Raw genomic sequence first — 12,155 nt, 5'->3', positions numbered from 1 at the left:
CACAAACACTTGCATTGACCATGCGCATACAGCCCGCGCAGCAAAAGGGGCGTGGCAAGAGGCGCTGTAATGTTATAGCAGAGAAAGCTAAAATGCCATCCAAACGCTGCTTTTTTCCACAAAGCTTCTTCTGTTTCTTTATTTGGGCTTCCAAAGGACATGAAACAAAGAGAGCAGTGCTTACAGTTTTATTTTAATTATGCTCCAGAGAATTATAAAAAATATATAGCTAGCATTTGACAGGACAGCTTCCAGAATCTCTCCCAGTTCAGCGCTGGATTCAACTAAAAACTCCACCAACCATAATAGATGAAGCTGTGGATTGTACAGTCCCTGACAAAAGTCCTGTCGCTTGTGTACAAACTGACTTGAAGTGTCACTGAAATATATTTCTAATCAAGATTTCTTTTCAAGAAATGGCACGTTTTAATCCCAACAGCTTTTGTAATAATGTTTCAGTGCAAAACGAAACTGTCAGAAAGTATTCTAATATTCCCAGCTTTGTAAAGCCCATTGAGTCCATTTTTGTGAAGACATAAGTGTTGTCGCCTTGTCATATGAGCTTCACTTGTGACTAATAATGGACCAATTAGGTCTCAGGTGTGTATAAAAAGAACCCCAGTACACTAGTCCTTCACATCAAATGCAACTAGACCTCTGCAAAAATGCCTAATTTTCACCCTGAGACTAGTCTTGATTATCAAGAGGCTGAAAACCAGATCCACTGCTGATGTGGCAGAAACCTTCGAAGTGTCTCAGCGTCAAGTACAGAGGATAAAAAAAAGACTTGAAGAGACTGGAGATGTTTTGTAAAAGCCCAGGTCAGGCAGACGCCTCAAGATAACTGCTCGAGAGGACTGTTTGTTGGCTCCAAAATCTAAGGCCAGCCCATTTTCCACTGCTGCAGAGCTCCACGAGACCTGGTCACCTGAAGTCCCTGTTTCAACCAGAACAGTTTGTCGTATTCTGTCTCGAAATGGCCTCCATGGCCGAATCAGTGCCCAGAAGCCAGTACTAAACAAAAGACAATTTAAACACCGTGTGGCATTTGCCAAGGCCCACTGCCTGCTAAATGGATGGACACTGGAAAAGTGGCAGAAGGTGGATTTTCAGATGAATCTTCTGTTGAATTACACCACAGCCACCGCAAATATTGCAGGAGACCTACTGGAGCCCACATGGATCCAAGATTCACCCAGAAAACAGTGAAGTTTGGTGGTGGAAAAATCATGGTCTGGGGTTACATCCAGTATGGGGGTGTGCATGAGATCTGCAGGGTGGAAGGCCACATCAATAGTCTAAAATACCAAGAAATCTTAGCTACCTCTTATATTCCCAACCATAAAAAAGGCCAAATTCTGCAGCAGGATGGTGCTCAATCGCATACTTCCATCTCCACATCAAAGTTCCACAAGGCGAAGGAGATCAAGATGCTCCAGGATTGGCCAGCCCAGTCACCAGACATGAACATCATTGAGCACATGTGGGGTAGGATGAGAGAGGAAGCATGGAAAACGAAACCAAAGAATATTTATGAACTCTGGGAGGCATGCAAGACTGCTTTCTTTGCTATTCCTGATGACTTCATCAATAAATTGTATACGTCCTTGCCTAACCGCATGGATGCAGTTCTTCAAGCTCATGGAAGTCATACAAGATATTACATGTGGATCTCACAGCACCACTACTTAATTTGCTGACATATTATTGTATTTGCAATAAATTTGTTTGATTTTCGTACAGGCGACAGAACTTTTGTCTTGCCAAAATGTGACCTTTCTGTTTTGATTAAATGATTAATCTTGTTTCAGTGAAACTAATTTATTTCAGTGCATTAAACATAATTTGGGAGGGTTTTAGCTTTTCATATGAACTCTTCCTAACACCAATGGATTAAATAAAAGTCAGGTTAATAGCAGGTCTTTCTACAAATTAGATAAGCGACAAGACTTTTGTCAGGGACTGTATTTTTCTTTGTTAAAACTGATTTATCACATGCACAGTTTCTAGCTTTAATGTTATGCTGCAGCAAGGACGAAAACAAGGATGTTGACAACGGGAAATGTTGTTTGGCACAGCTAACAATTTAGCTACAAATTCGTATTTATCCGTCAAACTGCTGTAAATACCCACAATCTTCACCAGTGCTTTCAGTGTCTTTCTATGAGGCTGTTTTCTGTGCATTCTACATCTCAAATAATGAACTCGCAAAAAATATGTGAATGTTTCATATTACTTACACAGGCTTATTCCGAATATATGTGAACGATTAATTGTCAGATGTTATTTCAGAGAGCGGGCGTAAGGCTAAGCTGTGTCATTTTCAGGCTCAAACTGCTACAGCTAACAACGTCTCTGAACAACATTGTTTACACAGCCGAGGCACAGCGCATACTCTTAGAGGTTTGATTCTTTTGAGGGCGGGCCTTTCAGAGAAACTAGGAAATATGACAGTCGTTTTCATGTTAGCTGAGTAGCTTTATATAATCAAAGTAAGATATATAAGAAAATATATATATATTTTTTTTTTTTACAAATGAAGCATGAGCACACATTGCTTTGCATCTTATAAACACAACCAAGCATTAAAATACACTCTGGACCACCGCTTTAAACAATTAAATATATTCATAAAAGTCACTTTTTTCAACTTTTTAAGGTTAAAAGTTATTAGAGGAAAGGTCTAGGTCTCATAATGCGTAAAAAAAAGCTTAAACAATTAAACATTTAAAACATGAATCACAAAATATGGAAAACTGTTACTTTACAAATATTTGTTACAGTGTATAAAATTAACAGTTAAATGGTATTGTGGTGATGTTTTTTAATTAATTGGTAAAATGTAATTAAATAACGACTGGCTTAGCAAGTTTACACAAACTCTTGGACAGCACACTGTACAGATGAAAGACAAAGGTTAAGGTGCCTTTTGAGCTGACAGTCCATTCGACATCAAAAGAAACAAAAGCCTAGACAAACTAACCTTTTATGTTAGTCAATAGCATAAATAAAAAAATCTATGAAAAGTGGAGGAGAAATTTCATTGTTTGGGGAAAGTTCATACAAATACAGAGCAAAATGAATGCAAATGTTTATCAGAAGCTCATTCAGTAACGTGGTTTAATCCCTGCAGTGATGTCCTGTGGCCATATATATGCTCTAGTATTAAAGATCCAGGGTCTGGTTGCTGTTCTCTAATTTTGATCATAGTGTTTTCCACCAAACACTACCACAGTTATTTTGTAAAAGGTATAGACATGGTATAGCCAAAACTCAGCATTATTTGGGAAATTTCTTAGTCAATGTGGACAATATTGCTTCAGTTTTACAAAACAGAGTTATTAAATGTTTATATTCATTATCAAGAGAGTGAGGTTACCTTACGTCAAATTAATCTAAATGTAATATTTGATATGACCTGATTGACCAATTTTATTTGATATATTGTTGTCAATCAATTGGAGTGTACCCTGATCTTAACTTTTTTTTATTAAATTATTTTGGCTCTAGCACTTTTTGGTATTTTCTCAAGTAATCAGCCATTACCAGATAGCAAAACGTAATACACAACACCCAAATTTAACAACCAATACATCTTACCAGCAGAGACCCAGAGAGATGTTGTCGGTTACAGAACAAATTCTGTGAATGTTTTTATTGTTTGTTCGTTTGTTTTAGCAGTGAGACTATGGATGCACCATTTTAAAAAAGTGGCAAGCAATAAACACTTTCTTTTCCAGTCCACAATGAAATAATATTTGACACTAAAACCCGACAACCATAATGTAAGGCAAATTAAAACAACCCACAAAAAGTAATACTCTCATAGAAAAGAAAAAAAATCTAATTAACGTTAGTGATATATAAAATATTCTATAACTACCTGTTTGCAAGTGAGGATAAAGCAAAATATCGCCGTGTCTGAGCCCTTGCGCACGACTTTTACTGCAAGTTACAGTTGGCATGGAAACACAGTGCGTTTCAAAACCAGCTTAGCTAGCTAGCCGGCTAATATTCATACACACGACGAATAAACTGAACTAGTCCGGAGGTATGAAAGTACGCACCTGTTGCTGTACTTGTCAAACAACGCGCAGTGGCTCTGGAGGGGGCCAGTATCACGTATTATTATTATGGCCGTTTAGGAGGAAATGTCAGAGAATTTTCTCATGCTTACGTTGTTGCCAAGCGCTCTCTAAACGAAACGAGGGCACGGGGTCAAGAGAGCAAGGAGAGATGGCCAATCTAAATTCTCGCTTGCAAATGCTTGAACTCTGATTGGTGCTCACTCCGGCGATGCTAATTTATTTTTTAGATCATTAATCCTGTGCTGGCATCGGATTAAATGTTACTTTATAAACATTACCACACGCACAGAGGTGTAAAAACTGGTTTGGATGGTTTGAAAGGAACCAGACTACACTTTGACAACCATTAACCCAAATAACTGAGGTATTTCAGTTTTCTTACTGTCACAGCAATGCTATAAACAACTAATCTTGGCCTAGCATAGGCTTCCCCCACTTGCAAGAAATTCATAATTAAATTAATTTCAATTAAAATCCACAAAGAATAATGTATTTTTGGTCTTTTTATTCAACTTACATTTGTTTCAATCTTTCAAGTAAAACAATGTGGAATTACAAGAGAACATAAGGAATGTAACAAATTAGAATAGACACAAATCAAAATAAAAATAAGACCATCACCATGTTCTACTAAATACCCCCCAAACATCTTTCTGTCCAACAAGGGCAAAGAAAGCTATTTTACATCTCACCTGACGGCCAATATTGAGCCAAAAAATACAAATAAAAAGTAGACATTTTTTTTCTTAAGAAGTTCTTACAGGTGTATCTTATGCACTCAGCATCTGTCCCTTCGTAAAACGGGCCAATACTCCAAAAGAGCCGGGGGGAATCGGGTGAAAGATGGGAGAACTGACAATTTTTTAACCAGAGAACTGACTTCAGTTTGGGTTGCACAAACAAAAATGTCGCTGTTACAATGAAGGGTGGAAGAGCTTATTACATTTAAAGCACTACAGATGAGCAAACTTCTATACGTTAACATGGATCCTTGTATGGATCAACAGGCACTCTCATTTTGTCAAACTCATTTAGATTCTGTTGAGAATACGACTTAATGTGTAAAGATGATCATAATGATTAACACTTTGGGAAAGAGATAAGAAAAATAGCAAGATGTTGTCTCCCATTTCTGTACTGCTATAAAGCAAATGACAAGCAAATATCAAGATTCATCACAAGCTCAAGAGATACACATACTTTAGAGCTTACAAAATGCAGTGAGGTACCAGTAAGGATGTACTGACAAGTTGATGTTTGAAGGAGAAAAAAAAAACTAAATCACAATGCATTCATCAATGTCTTAGACATTTCAGATGTGCAAAAGTGAAAAAAGCAGGCAGCAGCAGAATTTAAAAGTAATTGACTGAAACGTTATACAAGACAGGTGACCTAAGCAAATAGTAACTCCAGCATAGTGCAGAGAAATATTTTTTAGACCTGTCCTTTTCTTCATACCCTGGAAGATATCGAAGGTATTTTTGTGATTTATCAACTGGCTTGAAACAAACAATCATCAAAACAGCTGACAAACATAATCCTGAACGCAACAGTCTAAAAACTTTACAATTGTACAATCCCCACTAAATCATTTCAATGTAGCATTAATGAACTTCTTACTCATCAATACCATTTGCAGCACTAGTAAACTCTGTAAAAAGTGTACAGTCTATGTGACCAATCTTCTAACATATTTCACATAGTATTTCCAGTCTTTCAGTCTTTGATTACAGTACATAGTGTGAACAAACAATGAATCTTGCCTCTCGCCCAGCTACTTTGAAGTTCCAAAGTCTTTGTGGCAACGTAAAATATTATCCAAATTATTAGAACATTTTTAAATACATGACCAAATCTTTATCATTGTCCAGCATCTACACACCCTTTCCACATTATAAATGGCTTGCCTTTAGAGAGCTGAGAGGGCAAAAGCGAAGTTAGATCTAATCACACTGTGCAACAGATCTTCTTTTCCTGTCTTCGCTCATACAGCCAAATCATGGCCTTTAATGAATTTGATCCCCTTTCCTCCATAAAATAGACATTCTCTCCTCTCTGAAATTCTGATCTAACTTATTTTAAAATCTAAATGCAACTTCTCCAATCCCCATCATGTCTTGGAGTGCCGTTTTTGGGAGGTTGAGGAGCGTGTGTTACAAGCTGGAGTAAGTGCATGAGCAGCTGCCAGTGCAGCAACACTCCTGAGAACCCTGTCTGGAGTCCCGTCACCAGATCCAGCACTCAGCTCAGCTTTGTCAAGCTTCTGGGACTTGTTCTCTTTTCTGCTCTCCCTGCCTCGGCCTCCATCGTTTTTCCTCTGAATACTTTTGCTTCTTTCTGTATCACTACCAGAGGAAGTGGCTCTGGATCGGGTGCGTATGGGGTCTGTACTTTGTGAGCTCAGACTGTGGGTGCGCTGGCTACTGTTGCTGCTACTCCGACTTCTGCTGCTGCCCACTCCTCTTTCACTGCTTATACTACTGCAGGCACTATGACCTCTCGAAGACCTGGTCTCTCTAATTTCATCTTCACCTTCTTCCTTCTGATCAGATGGCTTTTTCTTTTCTTCCTTTTTTACCCTTTCCACTTCCAAGGGGGGGACCAGGCTGCCTGGTCGCTGCCGAGTTGATCGAGCAGAAGAAGAGGACTGTGGTGATTCAGTTGACTGACCGAGGGGTTGCTTGCCACTCTCTGCTTTATTGTTAGAAACCTTGGGAGAGTCCTGTCCTGGATTAACCTTGGGTTTACTAACTTTTTCAGATGTTAATGTTTTGCTTTGATGTGCAGCAGTCTTATTTTTGGGGCTGGAACTGGGTGTGTCGGGGCCTCTCGCCCTCATTGCCAAGAGCTTGGCAGCAGCATTAAGGGCCGAGCAGCGTTTGCCCAGTACCTCAGGTTCTGGGGAGGCTAAAGTATTTGGCTGTGGGCCTGTAGATTTCCGGGTTACTCTTGAACATACTTCACCGCTGGACTCCCCTTCCGTGGAATTGGTGGATTTAGCCTTCTTGTCAGACCTTGCTTTTTGCCTCGTACTGCTCTCATCATTTTTAGCAATCATGCCCTCTTTCTCCAACTTCTTTTGAGCTGATCTTGTCAGACATCTTTTCACACTATTAGAGTCCTCAGAGTCTGAAGATGAGGAGGAAGAGTTGGATTGGTGCTTTTTGTCAGAGCCCTCTTTAGACTTCTTTTTTTCAGACTTTATTTCACTCCGTTTCCTTTTTACGGGGTTCTTGTTCTCTGCAGCCTTCTTTGACCGAGATGATCTTGTACCACATGAGGATACAGAAGATGGTGAAGAGGAACGGACTGTCTCCTGGCTGCTTTGTCTACTAATGCTTCGTGTTCTGATAGAAGATCTGGGTTCTTTGTCTTCTGGTTCTTCCTCTTCTAATGGCTTATCAGGACCATCACTTTTCTGAACATCATGACTCTCAATATCTGATGAGGCAACTCCTGAGGCACTAGGTGTCTGATCCTTTGGCAAACATTCCAGTCTTCTCTTTTTTGGCTGAGATAAGATGTCATCTTTTTCTCCTGCATCATCCTCACCAACACTGTCTGTTTCCATTTTCTCTGTCTCTGTTACAACCTCTGTCTCTGTTACAACCTCCTGTTCCTCCTCCTCAGTAACAACCTCTTCCTCAGTTAAAACTTCCTCCTCCTCAGTTTCAACTTTCTCCTTGGGTGAATGTGGGCCTTCATGATTATCAATCATGGTCTCAACCACAATGTTTTGGGATTGAGAAGAATCTGCATCTGTACTCAGTGTGGACAAAGAATCTGTTGTTACTGGATTAGTGGCAGATAGAGACTGTAAAGATGATGAAGATATTTGCTGTGATGGTGAATCTGACACTGCTTCCATTGCTGTAGTTTGAAGTTGTGACGGAGGAGAAATTTGCTCAGACTGAGGTAAAGATCTTTGAACTGTTGACACGGTCTGTACAGCAGACGTTTCTGGTGCCTCCAATATAGATGAAGATGCTTCAGGTTCAATTTCAGAAGTTAAAGCAGGGGGAGAACTAGGTTGGATGGATGGCTGATCAGTGGGAGTAGAAGATTCAGCTACACTGTATATTGGCTCTAAAGTGGTTTGTGGCAGGTCTGTAGTTGGATCGGTTTCATCTTCGCATTGTGAAGTGACTTGAGTCGATGTATTTGAAGGCTGCAAATTATTTACTTGCTGATTATCCGTGACTGAATTTTCCTCGGCTTCTACTGCAGCCGTTGAGACAGTTAAAGATTCTGAATAAGCAGTGATTTCACTGGCATCAGAAAGTACAGACGTGTGGGCAATTTCCTCAGCACAGATTGAAACAGTAGTAACTGGAGGCTCTCTGAAAGAATATGTAAACTGTAGTGTAGGAGAAGAATCAGTACAAGTTTCATAGGGTGCTGCTGTAGAGGTGCTGTGTGATAAAGATACAAGTGTACTGTTGTCAGAGTCATTGCATGAACTTATGGTGTTCGGACTGGCGTAAGTATCAACATGCGAGTCTACACCAGTTTCTGATGGAGATGTGGACAGTAAAACCGATGTAGTGGTCTGAATTATTTCAGAATCTGGTTTTGGAGGTGAGGACACTTCAGCAGCATTTAAGGGTGAAGTGGGGCAGAGTGTTGGAGAGCTTATTGGTGAAATTTTACTGTCAGTAGGCAAAGTCTCAGGCATGACATTAGACCTTGACAAATTAGGCTCTTGGGATGAAGGAGCACCAGCAGAGGGTGAAGATGGGGGTGAGCCTGTAGTTGTGGTGGAATCTTTACGAGGACGTCCCCTTTTCCGTTTTGGTGAGTGAGGGGGGCTCCGCTCAGGACTTGTTTTCTCAATTACAGGTGTGTTTTCTTCTGACAACTCCAGTGCTCTTGGGGGTGTTTTCGGTGGCCTGCCCCTTTTCCGCCTCGACATAAGACTGGAGTCACATGGAGTAGAACCGTCCTTGTCAGTGCTTGTTTCTATTCTTTTCTGAGTTGATGCAGATTTTCGATCCACTCCTCTACCTCTCCCTAAAAATTGCTCTCCTAACTGTGCAGCCAATCGGGACTCTGTTTCTAGCCTTCGGCGTACTGGTAAGTTCCGCAAGACAGGCATATCTGGGGAATGATGTGTTGGAGAACAGGGGTTGTGTCCTCGACCTGTACAACTATAAGGTAATGGCGAAGAGGTCTGTTCCTGCTCTCGTGGTGTTGGTGGTGGGGAAGAATGTAAGGATGTGAGAACAGATTTGGGAGGAGAGACTTTAAAAGTTTGAGTTGATCCATCAGATGAATGAGGGACTGTGTCTTGAACTGGCTCAGTCTTTTCAGGCTCCTCTGATGAACCTTCATGCAATCCTCCACTCCCACTCACACCTCTCCGTCTCCGCTTTGGCTCTTTCTCCTCCACCACAGTGACCAGGCGACCTGGAAGCTTTCGAAGGACCTTGGCTGATGGAGAATCTTCTGGAAGTCCCTTGAGAATTTCCCATTCAGCAGACTGCCGCTTTCGTGGTGAGCGAGAGTTAGGTGATGCCAGAGTGGGAGAAAGAGAGAGCTGACCCTCCTGTTCAGAGTGATGTTCTGGAGAACAGATGGAGTCTGATGATGCAGAGGCTCTCCGATCTCTGCTCTGTACATTTTCAGACCGTGCTTCTCCCTTTTGGTCTTCACTGTCCTCTCTGCATGCAACAGTAGAGGAAGACAGATGGCCACAAGAGTTTCTGTCCAATGAGGGAGATGCAGCAGCTGAAGGCACAGAGCTTGATGGGGAGATGGACTGTTGGTGAGGGGATGGCACACTAATTTTTGGGTATGAATCCCGCATAGCAGGGGACAAAGTTGTTGAATCTATGAGCTGCTGGTTGGTTGGGATAGTCTGGTTCTCTAATGACGCAGATTCTTTGGTTGTACATCGCCCTCGTGGGCCACTGCGAAGCTTCTCAGGCACTTCTCTGTTTAGGGGAGACTTTTGTGTGGACCCAGGGGTTTGGCTTATGCTGCGCTCAGAGTTCAACCATGCCGTCCTCCGGCCTCTATCTGGGGATGTCTGCGTTAGAGATATATCGTCAGCAGGTGTCCCTCTGAGCCTACCACTGACCCTTGTAGAAGGAGCACCTTTCTCTTTGTGTTTGCGAGGACGACGGGATGGAGTAGGCTCATCTGTACTGGGATGTACAGAATCCTCTTCATCACTGTCAGATGATTGATGCAATTTCAAACCTTCTTCTTTTGCCTGGTCCAAACCTTTCCTTGCAGCCTCAACCTGCTCCTGTTAAGTACAAAGAAATGATGTGGGTATAAATGGGTAAAAAAAAATTTTAATAAACCCCCCAAAAAAAGATCAAAGCTTGGTTACTGTTTTATTTAAGCTTTTACCTCTGCCTGCTTCAACTCCTCTTTGCAAATATCTTCGAGGGAAGCCTCAAGAAAATTCATGGCATAACGCTCAATGGGAGTGAGCTGTTAAAAAAAGGATGGACAATAAAAAAATCATAAATCCACTGTAAATAATACTACTTTCTAAAATTAAAAAGAGTAAATATGTATTAAATGCCTACCTGTTCAACTAGGGCAGCAATTTCCTGCTCCGCCTTGGAAAGCTCTTCCTCTTCTTGGTCTCTACTGTCACCGTCATCTAGAGGTATATTCTCGTTAAACTCTGCAAGCTCAGCCACCTGCTCTGCCTTTGCTTGAGATGCAGCCACTATGTCCTCTTCATCTTCAGCACGACACAGGGCCTGGAATAAAAATAAAACATAAAATCTCATCTCATTTGTTATAAACATCTTGCAAGAAAAACAAATTCAATACCCCAAATAGATACATTTAATTTACCTGTTCCAAAATGGTGGTTTTTTGTTTATTGATGGACTCCTCATCATCTGACTGAGGCACACTCTGTTCAGCTTCTTTCTTTTCTCCCTCTGTCACATCAAACAACTCTCTAATAGTTTGCTGTGGGAAAGAAAGAGTTGAATCATCAATTCATCTAAATTTTAATCAAGGCTATGATTTTTCTGTAAAAAATATTTTAAATTGAATCATACCTGCTTGAAAAAGGCAGTGGTAAAGTTTCCGCCTTCAATAGCCATATCTCCCAGCATCCTCTTTTGATTGGCTTTTTTAAGAATATTTTCTTCCACTGTGCGTTCGCTGATCAGTCTAAATAAAAATGTTAGATGTCAAATGTGCTGCAATAATATGTGCCATGTTAATCATTTATTTTTATATAAAGGTTTAGTCTTTACCTATAGATGTGGACATCTCTCGTCTGTCCAATTCTGTGGCACCGGTCCTGAGCTTGGGCATCCATGGTTGGGTTCCAATCACTGTCATAGAACACAACAGTATCTGCCCCAGTCAGGTTAACACCTACACCTCCACTGCGGGTGGAAAGGATGAAGCAAAAAATTCGACGGTCTGCATTGAAGCGGTCCATCAGAGCCTGAAAGTTAGACAAACGTTCAAATAAAGTCAAACATACTTTGTTCCGATTGCTTAAATCAAGAGATGTTGTGAAAAATGGGTTCAATCGCAAACACTACCAAAGTACTAGAACTAGTATTTCACCTGTCTCTGTTCCACTCGTGTACTTCCATCCAACCTCAGATAGATGTGTCCATGGTAGTTCAAGAACTGCTCAAGTACATCTAGCATACGTGTCATCTGAGTAAATATGAGGACTCTGTGCCCTTCTGCTTTCAACCTTCTAAGCAGGAGGTGGAGTGTCTGCAGCTTACCTAAACAGTTATAAAATATTCATTGTCTCATAGTTATTTTGTTTTGTATATTATACAAAACACAGTACATACCAGAGTCATACTGAATAAGCCTCAAGTCAGGGAAGTATGTCCTCATGTTGCTCTGGATTCGATGGAGTGTGTGTGTAAGTGGAGAGACATAAGAGGATAGATCAGAGGAGAAAACAGCTTGCTGGTGTCTGAGGGAGGGTGGTGGGTGGCAGCTGTGCATGGTGACAGGTCTTGCCTCCACTGGAGGAATAACAAAAACGAACCTGTGGAAAAGTGGCACATTTTTACCATGGTGTTAATATGCACATAATTTTTAAAATTTAAATTTTTATAA

General features: G+C 40.9%; 1 protein-coding gene across 16 annotated transcripts in view; it reads right to left on the bottom strand.

The window, feature by feature from the left end:
* Positions 1-4,578: 4,578 nt before the first annotated feature.
* The window catches only part of srcap (Snf2-related CREBBP activator protein), a 30,263-nt gene continuing 22,686 nt past the window's right edge, over positions 4,579-12,155 (bottom strand). For all 16 annotated transcript variants that reach the window (XM_005156308.6, XM_005156311.6, XM_005156310.6 and 13 more), the window contains 8 exons: positions 11,882-12,084; positions 11,640-11,809; positions 11,318-11,514; positions 11,117-11,231; positions 10,905-11,024; positions 10,628-10,807; positions 10,446-10,529; positions 4,579-10,338 (listed from right to left, as the gene is read on the bottom strand). In XM_005156308.6, the coding sequence (XP_005156365.2) occupies positions 6,199-10,338; positions 10,446-10,529; positions 10,628-10,807; positions 10,905-11,024; positions 11,117-11,231; positions 11,318-11,514; positions 11,640-11,809; positions 11,882-12,084 (5,209 nt within the window). In that variant the 3' untranslated portion in view covers positions 4,579-6,198. The remainder of the gene's footprint in view (positions 10,339-10,445; positions 10,530-10,627; positions 10,808-10,904; positions 11,025-11,116; positions 11,232-11,317; positions 11,515-11,639; positions 11,810-11,881; positions 12,085-12,155) is intronic.

This window comes from Danio rerio, chromosome 12 (genome assembly GCF_049306965.1).
Source record: "Danio rerio strain Tuebingen ecotype United States chromosome 12, GRCz12tu, whole genome shotgun sequence".
NCBI lineage: Eukaryota > Metazoa > Chordata > Actinopteri > Cypriniformes > Danionidae > Danio > Danio rerio.
This window is presented reverse-complemented; position numbering and strand designations above follow the sequence as displayed.